At 47.9% G+C, this 16095-nt stretch overlaps 4 protein-coding genes across 4 annotated transcripts; 3 read left to right on the forward strand and 1 right to left on the reverse strand.

The window, feature by feature from the left end:
* Nucleotides 1-998: 998 nt before the first annotated feature.
* F5891DRAFT_994089 (uncharacterized protein) lies at nt 999-1693 on the reverse strand. The gene has a single exon (XM_041378273.1). It carries the CDS (start codon nt 1677-1679, stop codon nt 1197-1199), a length of 483 nt encoding a protein of 160 aa, XP_041234178.1. The 5' UTR covers nt 1680-1693; the 3' UTR covers nt 999-1196.
* A 3872-nt stretch (nt 1694-5565) lies between these two features.
* On the forward strand, nt 5566-9038 carry F5891DRAFT_21323 (P-loop containing nucleoside triphosphate hydrolase protein). Its single transcript, XM_041370925.1, has 13 exons — nt 5566-5893; nt 5947-6346; nt 6401-6425; nt 6476-6941; nt 6995-7117; nt 7173-7303; nt 7352-7611; nt 7668-7749; nt 7796-7975; nt 8029-8303; nt 8367-8470; nt 8526-8622; nt 8682-9038. Exons 1-13 carry the CDS (start codon nt 5881-5883, stop codon nt 8785-8787), a joined length of 2262 nt encoding a protein of 753 aa, XP_041234179.1. The 5' UTR covers nt 5566-5880; the 3' UTR covers nt 8788-9038.
* On the forward strand, nt 9033-12000 carry F5891DRAFT_1273172 (P-loop containing nucleoside triphosphate hydrolase protein). The gene is made up of 14 exons (XM_041370125.1): nt 9033-9091; nt 9146-9451; nt 9506-9530; nt 9584-10040; nt 10094-10216; nt 10272-10402; nt 10451-10710; nt 10767-10848; nt 10895-11074; nt 11128-11393; nt 11457-11560; nt 11616-11712; nt 11772-11909; nt 11962-12000. The coding sequence occupies exons 2-13, from the start codon at nt 9186-9188 to the stop codon at nt 11875-11877; spliced, it is 2097 nt and encodes a 698-aa protein (XP_041234180.1). The 5' UTR covers nt 9033-9091; nt 9146-9185; the 3' UTR covers nt 11878-11909; nt 11962-12000.
* Nucleotides 12001-14430: 2430 nt separating this feature from the next.
* F5891DRAFT_973974 (P-loop containing nucleoside triphosphate hydrolase protein) lies at nt 14431-15869 on the forward strand (the record flags this gene model as incomplete). Its single annotated transcript, XM_041376399.1, has 8 exons — nt 14431-14751; nt 14899-15078; nt 15135-15247; nt 15280-15330; nt 15371-15404; nt 15458-15507; nt 15588-15710; nt 15764-15869. The coding sequence occupies 8 exons, from the start codon at nt 14431-14433 to the stop codon at nt 15867-15869; spliced, it is 978 nt and encodes a 325-aa protein (XP_041234181.1).
* Between the last annotated feature and the right edge of the window lie 226 nt (nt 15870-16095).

The following is a 16095-nucleotide window of genomic DNA, read 5'->3' on the forward strand; positions in this document are numbered from 1 at the left end:
GCTGTTTCGTATCGCTCAAGGATGTTTAGGGTTTTTCTTACAAAGTCGCCCTGCCGTCTGGCTCACGTTCTCGATGAAGGACACTGTCCTCCTTTCAATGAGCCCCATGATGTCAAGCACTATCCTCGTTATTATGATGCCCTCTATTATCCACAATATCATCTTGCGTTTTTGAAACATCCGAAAATTTTTGCACTTGGTTGAACACTTCGCTTAAAAGTCATCCTTCGTGTTGCTCAAAGTGCCGCTCGTTGAACTTTCGTGGTTGTGTTTCTTACGATGGTGTTTGTATCACCGTATGTCAGCAGCAAGTATCGTTGTCCATGTTGCCGAGTGAATTTGCTGATGCAGGATACTGTCATTGCGTTGTCTTGCGCAAGCTTTCCTCTCGCGAAGCTCTCTCTGTTGAGAAGTGCATGCCTTCGAGACTAGATGTCTGTCCGAGATGGTTCTACTACAGCGAAGAATATCAAGAGCAAACGCTATTCACCCTGTTGGATAATGTCCTGATTGAGTGCGTTTCTCATCTATCCATTTTGCGACATCTTAAAATTGTGTGTCCTTTGTTATTTTTCGTGTTTGACGTCCTGACATTTTATAGATGGACCATCAAACCGCGTAGGGATAACCCTCGCGATGTCAACGGGTCTCGTATATACCAGCTCATGTTGCAACACATGCAGCTTCTACCTTGCGCTAAGTACACACAGCCCGTGTTCGTGGAGACGCTCAAGGCTGGAAAGGGGAAAAGAAAGGCTGCGGACGAGGCAGCTGGCCAATCGCCCACTAAAAAGGATTCCTTTACCGCCGCTGCAGTCGAAGAGGATGAGCTCGAGTATACTATGATCGAGTAGCTTCGAGTAATTGTTTTTCTTGATGTTTTATTGGCATTGACTCGAGACCATGTCGCATGTTATACTACGTTTTATCCGTGAATCATATCTTGATGTCTTTATGCGGAGTCGGGGTTCTGGCGCGACCTAGCGCCGCTATGGGATGAAAATGTATTTGAATGCCAACGACCATACTTTACATAAGTTAACGTTGGCGCACTAAATGAAGATAATCCTGATAGGTGCATTCATTGCTGTCAATGATGCACATATGATATAGACATGTCGTGAGCTAGAATACGATACGAGAAATACGTCAGTGTACATGCACTGTCAACTTGAAGGTGATCTGTCCTTCAGAATCTACAATATCTCTAGTGTTCTCACGTCCATCATGTTCTGCATTTCTGTAACGTGCGCAATGATATCGCGATCCGATGCAGTCCTCTTATATTCTCCAATCTGCTGCTCGTATAGCAACAAGGCATTGAATTGCTGCTGAAGGCGAACGATCAATCGCAACGCTTGTGTGTAAGAATCCAGATCAATCGTTCCTTTTTCTCCAGGAAACCCGCCGGACAGATCTGGCAATGCAGACTGGGGATCGGATGCGTCCTCAACGCTCTGCGTTTCTTCTGCCAACGCAGGTAGCCTGAGGAGATCACGGTTCCACGGGCGGACAAGGAATACCTCCGTCCGAATGTGTCGTTCCGGCCAAAACTCCTTGAGCTTCTCCTTCGTTTTTATTGAGAGATCACGTAGCCCATTTGCCTTGACTTCATATGTGAAATATGACTGTTCATCACGAGCGTGGCTCTGTCTGATGTCTGTGACACGGAATACCATGCAGGGTAGATGCAGTCGGCGGTACGCGAAACGAGGAGGGGGCTGTTTGCTAAGCAGGGTATAAAGCTCCGAAGCGGCATCTGCAGACACGACATCTCGCAGTGACGAAACCGATGTCTGAATTTCATCTTCAGAAAGATGTGGTGGCTTGTATGGCGAGTATTCGTATGAGGTGATGTCAGCTGGCAGACAACTATTGAACTTCGATGATTTTCCGACCCAGTCAAGGGCAGTAATGTCACCCGACTCAGCCACGATCTCCTGTAAGAGTCTCCCGAGCGCGTATTGCTCTTTCTCGCCATAATGGACAGATAGGCGGGCGCCGAAGATACCAAACAGTGAGTATGCAATGTCTTCCTTCCGCGTAGTGGTACGCGTCGACGCCCATTTGAGTTTCTCTCGGGCGTTTGTCATGCTTGGATGGAAGTTGGTGAGGGAGGCTTGATCTATGCCTGTCGCAGCCTCTAACTCCTGCATGATAGCGGCGGACTTTTTATGGTTGAGAGAGTGGTCGCCAAGATATGGTGTCCAATCCTTCTGATAAAAAAGAATGACTCTGGGAGCCAGTAATTCTTGAACCGTCCATCCCCGCCTGTTCCAATCACTCTTTTCCAATGCGCCAGACTCGTGGACATCCGACAGGTACACGATCGTAAGTGCTGAGTGGTGATACCAGATAAACATGGAATTGAGTGATTCTTCAAGTTCCACATTGTTCTGCTTGTCGATGCAGCACGTGTCCATCCACGCCCAGTGATACCCCGCATCACGAACGACTTCGCAGAACTTCCACAACTTCATAACAGTTCCAACTGGATCAAGACTGTATACGGTCTTGTCCAGGATTTCGCGCAGTGTCTGCTCTTTCCCTTCCCACCTATGCGATAGCGTGACACAACGGAAGTAATGCTCTACCACTTCTTTGATGTGCTCCATTCGATGTTCTGCACGTTCCATTGTGGATAACAAGAGTTCCATGTACTCCGGACTCGCGCTGAAGATGTCTATCTGCACACCTCGATCACATAAGACCCCAGTGGTGGTGTTGATTAGACGAAGCGGCGCGTTTTCTAATTGATCGTTAATAACCATTCGAATGGCTTTTTTTGCTTCCGATTGACCAAGATAATTTTGGTGCAACTCTGGAGAAAGAGTCAGACTTGTTGATAGCTAGGTCATTTGGGACTTACTTCGTATTTCCGGTCCAGAAGTGGTGCCCATGGTTTCGAAGGCATCGATAGGCTTCACTAAAACGTTTTAAGCCGCGAAGCGCTGCATACTTCAACTTGTATCCAATATACGACGAAGGGTTGAGTTCGATAACCTATGTATCACAAAAATGAGTGTTTGATCGCAATACAACAAATGCCTCCGCACTGTTTGTGCATCGAGAAGCGCATCTTCCCATCGCATTTTTTCCAACAAAGCCTCACTCCGCTTTGCCAAGATGGGATCGCTTACGGCGCCCAGATCGATTGCCGCCGAATATAGGCAAATAGCATCGTCATAATTTCTCGCTGTGAATGCGGTGTCTCCGCTATAAGCATAGCGGTCGCCACACTGGCGCTTGAAAGCTGTGCGGAATGGGGGTGAGGATTGTAGCCTGATTGACGTTACAGAAAACTTGCCAGTGGACCAATAAAGGCAATTGGCCTTTGTGCTCTCATCACCGTTGTCGATCATGTATTGGTGTGCCTCGAGGGCTTGTTCGAGTTTATTTGCCTGAAGGAGTGAGAAACACCGTTTTTGGTTTGCAGTCTGCCACAAGGTCTGGAGGTCCCACCCGAAGAGCTGTACAAAGTATGCAATTGATCATGAAAAATGTTTTCCGTTGTGTCATATCAACGCACCATGACAAAGTCATCATATTTGGAATAGATGGCGAATTTAGTTGAGGAACCGCTAGCGTTGATAGCAGCAGTGAAGTGGTCAGCAGCTTTATCGTGACGCGCATTATCTGATGCATGGATTCCGAGCCGAAGATACAGATATGCCTGGTGTGCAAAGTTCCAAAAAATCAGTGCCAATGCGCAGGCCTGGGCTTGATGGAGCATTTTACTCACTTCCACAATCAAACACGCACGAGTGTCGGCACTGGGACAAGCTTTAGCCAGTTCTTGAACGCGCAGAAGTGCCTCATTATGTTGATCTGCATTGAACAGTGCGACAGCCTGAAAACAACAATGGAGCATGGAGTATGTAAGAATCATTAACCCTACCTTGATCAAGAGAAGGAGATGATTGGCATTCAAATCTCCATTTGTGAACATAGACGCGAGATCAAATGCTCTGATCGCGTCCCAAACCCGCTTTTTCCCACCGAGGGCAATGCCCTTGGAGATATAGCCTGTCAGCGAGGGTTGAATACTGAGGGACTGTGTCATGACCCAAATAAACTTTCGTTATGCGAGCAAATATAGGTCAGTCAGTCTAACCTTGGAAGCATCATCAAGCGCACGGGCCCAGTCATGCTTTCGCGCCATGACAAATGAGCGATTGGCGTACGAGTTGTAGTTGTTGGCATCAGCATCGATCTCTCTTGTTAGCTGTTCTTCAGCTGCAGACAATTCCCTTTTCATGCATGGGTTTATAGCGAGGATCTGCATGGAGAAGGTCACATTAAGTCATAGATCAAGGATAATCACATGCCTTAACATCACACAGAGCGTGCTCGGGTATTGACCACTCTGAGACCTTCTTGTCGTCACCTCCACTGAGGATGCGTTTGCCATCTGCAGTGAATGTAACACAGTGCACCTGGCTGGAGTGTCGGAATATAGCGATGGTTTTTCGATCCCAGAGCCGCCAGAGGCGAACCTCATGGTCTGTAGACGCGGAGGCGACCAGCGTACCATCGGAGTTCATGGCAATGGCGTTGATGTCGTGACGATGGCCTTTCCAAGGATCACCGACCTGCTGCCCAGGGGTAGATAGATCCCATTCCCGTATGGTTGGATCCGGTCTACAGCCACCTGAGAGGAGCCCTGTGCCATCGGGCTTCCAGGTGAGTGGCAAACTGGTTCCTACGTAGACGTTGTGCATGTGATCCTTGAAGGTTGCTTTGCATTCCCTCGTCCCCGAATTCCAAATTTGGATATCAGAGGTTGTCGCAATGGCAAGTAGTTCGCCTGATGGTGAATAGCGAACGCTATAAACTGCCGCATTACAGTTGATTGGATTCCCTTGTTGCTGCCACGTCTCTGTGTTCCACAACTTCGTCATATGGTCTGATGAACCAGACACCAACATTTTGCCATCTGGCGAAAAGTCTAACGAGCGGATGTATGAGTCAGTGGGGTGGGCTTTGATGGGTGTACTATTAGGGGTGAGAGATTCGCCAGTATCTCTATCCCAGATGATGATATCTCCATGGTCGGCGCTTGCTATCAACTTTCTGTCTTGTGATACTGCCACTGCCCGCACCAAGCCGCGATGCCCCTCCATCTTCTTCAATACATTAATGCCATTCTCCAAGTTCCACAGACGAAGCATCTTGTCTGCCGAGCCTGTCACCATATGTCGTTGATCAGGAAAGACTGCGACCGCAAGTACGGTATCGGTATTTTCATATATTCGATTAGGTGCGTCAATTATAGTGATAGATTGTGCTGTTTCTTCTTCCATTGTGGCAGAGCTCGATGGTGTTGAACACGGATGATGGGCTGTGGGTATCTCGGGTTACAGGTGCGGCACTCGGTGTCTTATCCTGCTCCAGATACGCACAGCTATAAGGCTATTCTTTTCTCATCGTCTATGATACGGGAAGACCGGAAATGTGATTACATAAATCTTCAGTTTGAGTTGGCTTGTGATAAGGATTGCGATTTTTGGTGCCCAGCTGTTATCAGTCGGACCTTCAATCAACGTTGTCAACCCTGAATTGACCCTGCACAAACAAAGTTCAAACGAGTGTGTACACTGTGTAGTGACCTGCCAGACTCTCTGAGTCTCTGGAGTTTCCGGTTTTTACATAAAGCACTCAAGCATCTTTGTTGTCGGCATTAACGTGAATCAGCACACGGAGACACGCCAAACGTCTTTTTGAGGTGCAGGATGGATTCTACATAGCTACCTACGATTTTTCCGTATCGGAAACAAGTGTCTTCCTCCCCTGGCAGGTTCGGTGGACGTCACAACCACATGACATTTCATAACAAAAAGACCCCAGACTCTAGCGCCACAGTATAGTAAGGCTTACTCAATGGGAAGGTCAGGTGTGGTCAATTCAGTAACTCGAAAGAACCGAGTAAGGTCTGACTGATCACAGGCCCAGGGGGCCATGAACTTTCTTTGCAGCAGGATTCGTCTAGTGCTCTCCTCTTAAATCACTACATATCATTCTTCAACTCACTTCTGTTCTCTCACTGCCCGAGTCAGACATTGCAAAAGATACGAATGGCAACAAGTCCAAGACAGTTAGTAGACCTCCATTCTGGAGTCACACACACTCGCATTGGTATATGGGACCTCTATGAGGAACGCGGAAAAGGGTTACCGCGCAGACCGGATTCATCAATATTGAAGACAATTGTCCAGATACGCGATAATATGCCCTACGTGGTCCGCATGTTCAAGGAAATACTCAATATCAGACGAGTCCGGATGCTTCTTCCCTCATTCTTGGTAGTGCAAGTCTTAGACTCCCTTATTCCTGCCGTTTCCCTGTGGTATGTCGCAAAGATTTAGGTGATTTCCTGTACATTCATAATGTGTTTGTGCAGGTGCGATGGACAATTGCTCCGACTCGTAGTGCTATCTTTGTTTCCACTTTTATTTCACACTTATCTTGAATATAGGTGGAGACTATGATGGAGACATCTACTGTTGACACAACAGTAGTGATTCATGTGGCAGTAGGACGTGTTACATGCGCAGTCGCGTCGCACCTTCTCAGGCATATCCAAAGACGCATGGAAATCCCCATAAACATGTCCATCAGACAATTTTACACTAGACATGTATTCCATTCGATGGCCCGCCTCGACCTACCCACATTTACAGATTCGGCTGTCCGGCAGCAGCTCGGTTTTGTGACGCGTCCCAGGAATATGCATGTGGAAACCAGCCTTGCATGGGAAGTTGTTCAGGACTTGGCGAGCCTCGCAACGACGACGACTACTATGATCTCTCAGTTTTTTGTTCTGTTTACAGTCCTGCAGAAGCAGCAGGATGGACCACTTCTTATGATTCTTGGCTTCTCGCAATCTATACTTCGCTGGTACAGGACACAATCATCGGTGGACAGCTTCTCTGGTATGGGGGGTAGGTCAACAAACAACGCTCCGTAGGCTCATCTGAGTCACGAATACATGTAGTTTGGGCCGCGACCACGACCAATAATGATTATATTCGCATGCAAGGTCTTCAGGTTCTCACTTTTTCTCCTTCACATCGTAAGGAGCTTGTCGCAGGCAACCTCAGTGAATATATTACTTCACGTATGTCACTATACCTTCCAGGACAACCTCATTTGATGTACTTATCATGAGCCAGAATTTTGCGAATCCGCTCTGCGCCTCGGCGATGATGCGGGCGACTTTAACGAAGTGTACGAAGCTCATTCTATGAGGAAATTCCCGAGCATCACCACCATTCTCCGTGAAACAATGCCCGAGCTGCCTCAGGTAGGCAGAATGGACAGGGCAGTTGATGAAGCTGACCAAATGAACCAGATCGCCTTCATGCTGAACGCCGTGCGAAGGCCAACGACGGTGCCCCTCTCTTTTGCGTCACTCCAGCTAATTGAACATGTATCTGATTCATTGATTTCGACATACCTCTCGCCATACAGAGTATTTAATCTTACTGCAAAATTTGCTGGGCTACGCAATTTATATGAACTCAAGAACGTGCAGAACAAAGTGATGGATGGTACGGAACGGTTCCCCGGGAACCAGCAGTCCCTCATTAGTGGCATTTCTGTTGAGTTCAGGTGCTTCTGCTATTCGTTGCTTCATGTAGGCGTTTCTGAGGCATACGGTGTTTCAGGAATGTATCGTTCCAGTACTCTGATGAAGAGAGGTATGCACTCCGGGATGTTTCATTCAGGATCGAGGCTAGTCAGCTTTGCGTGAGTCCCTCCACTTTCGCTACCCACTTTATAACCGTGACCGTAGGTCATTGTCGGAGGGAATGGCTCTGGAAAAAGTACGATTTTGAAACTCATCTCCCGCATCTATGACCCGACAGAGGGTACAATTCTTATCGACAACCGCGACATCAAAACCTTCAGACTCGCTGACCTCCGTGCTGCCATGTCCATCCTCTTCCAGGACTACACGCATTTTCCCCTCTCAGTGAGTATAATATTTACACGCCTCAGAAGTGCAATATACCTAAGCATACTCAGATAGGCGAGAACATTGGACTTGGCAACCCTGGCCTCGCACAAGATGATGACAAGATACACGAAGCCGCCAAGATGGGCGGCGCACGAGACTTCATTGAGGAGCTCCCAGACGGATTCAGCACTTACATTGATCGCCCCGTGAAGGACCAGTACGCGAACCTCCCTGCAGGGGTCACAGTAGCCGATGATTGGTACTCTGGTGTGCGTAATATGGGGGGTCTCCGTACTTCTACTGTTTCGGGCCTCAGCGGTGGGCAAAACCAGCGGCTTGCATTGTATGTGGCCATGCTTTGATCTCTCGGGTGCAGGTGCCGACTGTTTACCAATTGTTTGACTAGGTCACGCACATTCATGCGTTCCTTGGTCACCGATAAAGACTCTTCCGCTGGTATGCTGGTCTTCGACGAGCCGAGCGCCTCCTTGGACCCTACAGCTGAAAATGGTGTGCTTCCTTGTTTCTGAGCCAAGTTTAAGAGTCTCATACCTGCTGGAATTAGATCTCTTCGAGAATCTGCGAAAGTTGAAGGGCAGCAAGACCATAATATTCTCCACTCACCGGTTCGGGAACCTCACACGACATGCGGATCTCATTTTGTGAGTTTTAGTCTTTCTTGAAAGTTGAATGCCAATGCTCGTGCTGACATGGTTTGCAGGTACATGGACGAATCTGTCCAAGAACAAGGCACGCACGATGAACTGTTGAAGAAAGGGGGAGAGTATGCTCGTATCTGGAATATACAAGCGAAACCTTTTCTTTAATGAGCCGGGACCAGAGATGCGAATTCGTGAGTTTGAGTCTTTCTCCCAGCGCTGATGTGTGCCGAAGAAGAAGGCACGCACGGCGAATTATTAAGAGGGATCTACAAGCTGAGACTTTTATTTAACAACCCGAGACTGCACATTGTACAATAAGCCGGACTATTATGTACCCTTCCTCATGCCAATAGTCAGGAAATACTACGTAGAAAAATATAGCAAGACACCGCAAGAACGAAGTGTGAGAAAGTGGGGTAAATGATGATCTGGTGATACATTTGCATTAAGGCCTGCCCGGGGTACAACCCTTGTAAGTATTCGGGATTTGCCTAGTGCCACTATATATAATTCTTCAACTTACTTCTGTTCTGCCGCCAGAATCAGACATCGGAAAGATACGAATGGCAACAAGTTCAAGACAGTCAGACCTCCGCCCTGTCACGCACACTCGCATCGGTATATGGGACCTCTATGAGGAACGTGGAAAAGAGTTACCACGCAGCCCAGATTCATCAATATTGAAGACAATTGTCCAAATACGCGATAATATGCCCTACGTGGTCCGCATGTTCAAGGAAATACTCAATATCAGACGAGTCCCGATGCTTCTCTCCGCATTCTTGGCAGTGAAAGTCTTAGACTCCCTTATACCTGCCGTTTCCCTATGGTATGTCACAAAGATCTAGGTGATTCCCTATACACATATGACGTATTTGTGTAGGTACGATGGACAATTGCTCCAACTCGTAGTGCTATCTTTGTTTCTACTTTTACTTCACACTTACTATCTCGAACACAGGTGGAGACTGTGATGGAGACACCCACTATTGACACCACAGTAGTGATTCATGTGGCAGTAGGACGTGTTACATGCGCAGTCGCTTCGCACCTTCTCAAACATATCCAAAGACGCATGGAAATCCCCATAAACATATCCATCAGACAATTTTATGCTAGACACCTATTCCACTCGACAGCCCGTCTTGACCTACCCACCTTTACAGACTCTGCTGTCCAGCTGCAGTTCGATTCTGTGACAAATAGTAGGACCATGCACACCAGCCTTGCATGGCAAGCTGTTCACAGGTTGGCGAGCCTCACAACGATGACCACTGGTATGCTCTCTGAGCTTTTTGTTCTGTTCACAATCTTGCGGAAGCAACAAAATGGACCACTTCTTGTGATCCTTGGCTTCTCGCAATCTATGTTTCGCTGGTATAGGAAACAATCATGGAGGCATAACTTTGATATGGGTGGTAAGTCAACAATCGACGCTCCGTAGACTTGTCTGAGCCATGAATGCATGTAGTTTGGGCCGCGACCACGACCAATAATGATTACATTCGCACGCAAGGCCTGAGGATCCTCGGTTTTTCCCCTTCACACCGTAAAGAGCTCGTCGCAGGCAACCTCAGCGAATATATTACTTCACGTATGTCGAGATAGGTTCCAGGACGACCTCATTTGACGTACTTGCCACGAGCTAGAATTTTGCGAATCAGCCTCGCGCCTTGGCGATGATGCGGGCAGGTTTAGAGAAGTGTATGAAGCTCATTCTATGGGGAAATTCCCGAGCATCACCTCCATCCTCCGTGAAACGATGCATGAACTGCCTCAGGTAGGCAAGATTTACAGGGTAGTTGATGAAGCTGACCAAATGAACCAGATCGCCTTCATCCTGAGCGTCGCGCGAAGGCCAACGACGGTCCTTCTCTCTTTTGTGTCATTCGTGCTAATTGAACAGACATCTAATTCATTCATTTCTACACCCCTCTTGTCGTACACGGTGTCCGATCTTGCTACAATATTTGCCAACGTACGCCATTTATATCAGTTTAAGAACGTGCAGAACAAAGTGGTGGATGGCACAGAACGGTTCCCCGGGAACCAGCAATCCCTCAGTAGTGGCATTTCTGTTGAGTTCAGGTGCTTCTGCTAGTTGTTACTCCATGTGAGCGTTTCTGAGGCATATGGTGTTTCAGGAATGTATCGTTCCAGTACTCTGATGAAGAGAGGTATGCACTCCGGGATGTTTCATTCAGGATCGAGGCTAGTCAGCTTTGCGTGAGTCCCTCCACTTTCGCTACCCACTTTATAACCGTGACCGTAGGTCATTGTCGGAGGGAATGGCTCTGGAAAAAGTACGATTTTGAAACTCATCTCCCGCATCTATGACCCGACAGAGGGTACAATTCTTATCGACAACCGCGACATCAAAACCCTCAGACTCACTGACCTCCGTGCTGCCATGTCCATCCTCTTCCAGGACTACACGCACTTTCCCCTCTCGGTGAGCCTAGTCTTCACGCACTTCAGAAGCGCAATATACCTAAGCATGCTCAGATACGTGAGAACATTGGACTTGGCAACCCTGGCCTCGCACAAGATGATGACAAGATACGCGAAGCCGCCAAGATGGGCGGCGCACGAGACTTCATTGAGGAGCTCCCAGACGGATTCAATACCTACATTGATCGCCCTGTAGATGACTACTACGCGGACTACAACGAAAGCACCGCCGTTGACTACTCTAATGTGCGTAATATGGGGGGTCTCCGTACTTCCACTGTTTCAGACCTCAGCGGTGGGCAAAAACAGCGGCTTGCAGTGTACGTGATCGTGCTTTGATATCTCGGGTGCAGGTGCTGGCTGTTTACCAATTGTTTGACTAGGTCACGCACATTCATGCGTTCCTTGGTTACCGATACAGACTCTTCCGCCGGTATGCTCTTATTCGACGAACCGAGCGCCTCCTTGGACCCTACAGCTGAAAACGGTGGGTTTCCCTGTTTCTGAGCCAAGTTTGAAAGTGTCATACCTGCTGGAATTAGATCTCTTCGAGAATCTGCGAAAGTTGAAGGGTACCAAAACCATGATATTCTCCACTCACCGGTTCGGGAACCTCACACGACATGCGGATCTCATTTTGTGAGTTTTGGTCTTTCTTGAAAGTTGAATGCCAAAACCCGTGCTGACATGGTTCGCAGATACATGGACGAATCCGTCCAGGAACAAGGCACACACGATGAACTGATGGGGAAAGGGGGAGAGTATGCTCGTATCTGGAATATACAAGCGAAACCTTTCCTTTAATGAGTCGGGACCAGAGATGCAAACATGATTTCGTGAGTTTGAGTCTTTCTCTCACCGGTGACACTCGCACTGACGTGTGTCCAGGAAGAAGGCACGCACGGCGAATCATTGTATTTGACATCTACAAGCGAAGGCTTTCACTTAACAACCCGAGACTGCACATTGTACAATAAGTCGAACGATTATGTACCACTCCCCATGCCAATAGTCAGGAAATACTACATAGAAAAATATAGCAAAACGCAAGAACGAAATGTGAGCAAGCAGGATAAATGATGATCTAGCGATGCATAATACAAATGGGAATTCGTGTGCTAGCTCGATTAACTGGGAGGCGTTTGGTAGTCGTTTGGTGCTGCTGAGCCAACGACTTTGCTTTGAGGCGGCCCGAATGTCTGGAGTCCAAGATATGATGCACACCTCTGGCTCTAAAACGACCTTTATCCCGTCACATCGTGCCTTTGCGATGGGCGTCGACACGTAACACCACTTTACCAGAAGATGCAGTGCGTATTCATACCAATAGATAATTGTTCAAATTGAATTCGGTCGACGAGTGTTTGTTGCTCCGCTCAGCAAATGTTGTGACCAAAATCGATCGGCTCTTGAAGCTAAGCTTGGATGTCACGGTCTCCTTTGAATATGATGTATACACTTTGGTTGCCACTCACTTGATACCACCTTCATCCACTCTTCGTGATTCTGCAGAGTCTAGTGTCTTTGGCTCCGATCAATCGCAACTTGCCCAATCGATTTTCGATACCTGCCTTGAACCAGGGACACAATAATCAGCCTGAGTATCTCTGGACTCATACTCAAGTTGTTCATGGGTTCCACACCTCAGTCTATGCTGCCTATAGAGCTATGTAAAGGAACCAAGCAATTCGAAAGTGCTCCGAGGAAGATGCAGGCCGGGCTCGAAATACTGTCGACGCACCTGCACAACTCGGCACACGGTATATCGGCGGCCAAGTAAGTCTTAATTCTTCGTTTTTCATTCTTACATTATAGGATGTGGATACTGCAATGCTACTCTAGTCTCTAGTCGCTTGTAGGAGACATCAGTGTTCGCCGTACTTGAGGTCAATGCTTTCAGTTCTTCGATTCATTCTTGATTCCCCATCTCGAACCAGGCGCAGGCACCTCGATTAGTGGCCCAAGGTATCAATTGATGGCATACCAATGCGAACCTGTCACATAAATATACTGGTGTACGGTGATTCCAAGCTGATCGTTCCGAGCCGAAAAAAAGCTCACTCGATGATGTGCCACACTGCCACTCGTGCTGCATTCCCATGTACATTGCCTCTTCCTGACTTGCAGTGTATCTCGGGGTTCGCCTGACGCCCACCTCTTGACTCAAGTACTACGAATGGAACGTGCCTTGAACTTTCTTCCATCATCGAGAGAATGTCAACACGCTCAGAATCGGAGCTCTAGGATGCTCGCCGCATCAAGCATACTCGCATCGGTATATGGAACCTCTATAAGGAACGTCAACCACATTCGCTCCGCATACTAGGCTCATCGATATCGGAGACATATCTAAATGCTCCAGAACATGCCCTATGTTGTGCGCATGTCAAAGGATATGTACTAAATGTTTCATTCTTCTATTCGCATACCTAATAGTGGAACTCTTCGGCGCCCTTATACCCGCCATCTCTCTTTGGTATGTTTCATATGTTGGCAACTCTTGTATGTTCATAAGTCTTTGCGCAGGTACACTGGACAACTGCTCCGCCTTGTAGGGCTCTCTTTTCTTCCATCTGCACTGCCCGCTTATCTCGCACCCAGGTAGAGACCGCAATGGAGAGGCGTACTATAGACACGTCGGTGCTTGCTGACGCCGCAGTAGCACATCTTGCATGCACAATAACGATGCGCCTTCTCAAATATGCCCGACGCTGCATAATTTTTCCTATGGACACTTCCATCAGACGAGTTGACGCTGAGCGCGAATTTCACTCCCTTCTTTACCTTGACATGCCCACCTATAATGCTTTAACGCAAATAATTTCTTCGAGCCGTTTGGGTATTCAATGTGAAATCGTCGAAATTTCAACGAACATTGCAATGACGGTTGTTCGTCTACTGTCTTAGCTATTGGTTCTGATAACGGTCCTGCGAGAGCAACAGGATGGTCCACTCCTCGCAATTCTCAGCCTTTCCCAGCCTATATTTAACTGGGATGGCACACGAAAAGCAGGGGCCAGATCCTCAAGTCAACAGTTGATGTACTCCGCATTTGTCTGAGCTGTATGAGTCTGGGTTGCAACAACCATCAATAAATATTTTCTTCGCACGAGGGCCCTGAGGCAGCTCGTTCTTAACCCTCAGTACCTCGAGGAGCTTGTTACAGGCAGCATGAGCGAATATTCACTGCATGTATGTTGCCACACCTTATCGGATAACCTTATTCTAACTGTCCTGAGACCAGAATTTTGCGAATTCTCCCGGCGCGTCAGCGACGATGCAGTTGATTTTCCAGAAGTGGAACGAATCTGTTATATTCAGGATCGTCTGAGCGTAGTATCCATCCTAAGAGAAACAATGCATATGCTGCCTGCACTCGGAATTAACCTAGGAGTCGACGAAGTTGACCATGTCAACCAGATCCTCCTCACTCTGCGCGTCGCACAGGAACCAATGACTGCGCCCCTCTATTTGGCATCGCTTGTATTGATGTATCAAGTTTCTAACTCGTTCAGCTCCTCACCCTTCTCCCAGTCACTTTTCAGGCAGTGTTCCTCTCTCGCAGAGACATTCACTCATATCACCAAGTATGAGTTAGGTAACATGCAGAATAAGGTGGTGGATGGCACACAACCGTTCCCCGAGGACAAGCAGTCTCAGGAGTGGCATTTCTATCGAGTTCAGATGCTATAATTATTGATGACTTCATGTAGCCGTTTCTGAAGCGTGCCAGGAATGTGACATTTCAGTACCCTGGTAGCGAGAAGTATGCTTTCCAGTAAGTCCTACTCCTTTCGCGGTGCTATTCTCTAACCGTGATCGTAGGTCATCGTCGGAGTGAATGGCTCTGGAAAGAGCACGATCTTGAAATTGATCTCCCGTGTCTATGACCCAACAGATGGCACCATCCTCATCGACGACCAGGACATCAAAACCCTTAAACTGGCTGATCTCCGGGCTGCCATGTCCATCCTCTTCCAAGGCTACTCCCACTTTCCAGTCACAGTAAGCGTTGTTCCCGTACAAGTACCCTATAAGCAATACACCTAATTCACACATAGATACACGAGAACATCGGACTTGGCAACCCCGCATTCGCAAACGGTGACGAGAAGATCCGCGAAGCCGCCCGTCTCGGCGGCGCAGAAGAATTCATCGATGATCTCCCTGACGGGTTTGACACCTACATCGATCGCCCACTACAAGACTTTTGAAGGCATTCGGCGGCGCAATGAGTCCTCCGTCGACTTCTCCCTTGTGCGTCGCGTTGGGAACATTTGTGCCACCCCCTATATAGGTTTCAGTGGCGGGCAGATGCAGCGGCTCGCAGTGTACGTGACCATATCTTAACCTCTTATATGCAAAGTGCCGATTGCTTGACTAGCTCACGCACATTGATGCGTTCATTGCCCACCGAGACAGAGCCTTCCACTGGTATGCTGTTATTTGATGAGCTGAGTGCCTCCCTAGACCCTACAGCCGAACATAGTACCCTGCTCTGTTTCTAAGCCAAGTTTGACTATTGAGCTGCCGAAGTCAGCTCTCTTCGAGCGCCTGAAAAAGTGGAGGGGCAGCAAGACCATGATATTCTCCACTCACCGGTTCGGCAAACTTACCTGGCATGCAGATCTCATCTTGTGAGTTTTGGTCTTTCTTTCTATACTCATCATCATACTGACATGGCTTGCAGGTACATGGACGAATCCCCCCAGGAACAAGGCACACACGATGAACTAATGAGGAAAGGGGGAGAGTATGCTCGTATCTGGAATCTACAAGCGATGGATTTCCTCTAATGAGCCGGGACCAGAGATACAAACATTTTGTGAGTTTGAGTCTTTCTCTCAGCGCTGATACTTTCGCTAACGTGTGTCCAGGAAGAAGGCACGCACGGCGAATTACTGAGAGACTTGTATTTAGGATCTACAAGCGAAGGCTTTTATTTAACAAACCGAGACCATTCATTGTACAATAAGCCGGATTATCTCCTCGCGCATACACCGCGGCAATGCAATAGTCAGA

The sequence above is a fragment of the Suillus fuscotomentosus genome, assembly GCF_016647785.1.
Source record: "Suillus fuscotomentosus strain FC203 chromosome Unknown F5891scaffold_1, whole genome shotgun sequence".
NCBI lineage: Eukaryota > Fungi > Basidiomycota > Agaricomycetes > Boletales > Suillaceae > Suillus > Suillus fuscotomentosus.

What these genes read in the sequence shown, in the direction of transcription:
- F5891DRAFT_994089 (XM_041378273.1), bottom strand. Translation starts at nt 1,679, where the DNA reads ATGGTATTCCGTGTCACAGACATCAGACAGAGCCACGCTCGTGATGAA.
- F5891DRAFT_21323 (XM_041370925.1), top strand. An exon ending in CAAAACCAGCGGCTTGCATT is followed by an intron (nt 8,304 to 8,366) that starts GTATGTGGCCAT and finishes TTGTTTGACTAG; the next exon opens with GTCACGCACATTCATGCGTT. An exon ending in GGACCCTACAGCTGAAAATG is followed by an intron (nt 8,471 to 8,525) that starts GTGTGCTTCCTT and finishes TGCTGGAATTAG; the next exon opens with ATCTCTTCGAGAATCTGCGA.
- F5891DRAFT_1273172 (XM_041370125.1), top strand. Translation starts at nt 9,186, where the DNA reads ATGGCAACAAGTTCAAGACAGTCAGACCTCCGCCCTGTCACGCACACT. An exon ending in CGATGCATGAACTGCCTCAG is followed by an intron (nt 10,403 to 10,450) that starts GTAGGCAAGATT and finishes CAAATGAACCAG; the next exon opens with ATCGCCTTCATCCTGAGCGT. An exon ending in GGCATTTCTGTTGAGTTCAG is followed by an intron (nt 10,711 to 10,766) that starts GTGCTTCTGCTA and finishes ATGGTGTTTCAG; the next exon opens with GAATGTATCGTTCCAGTACT.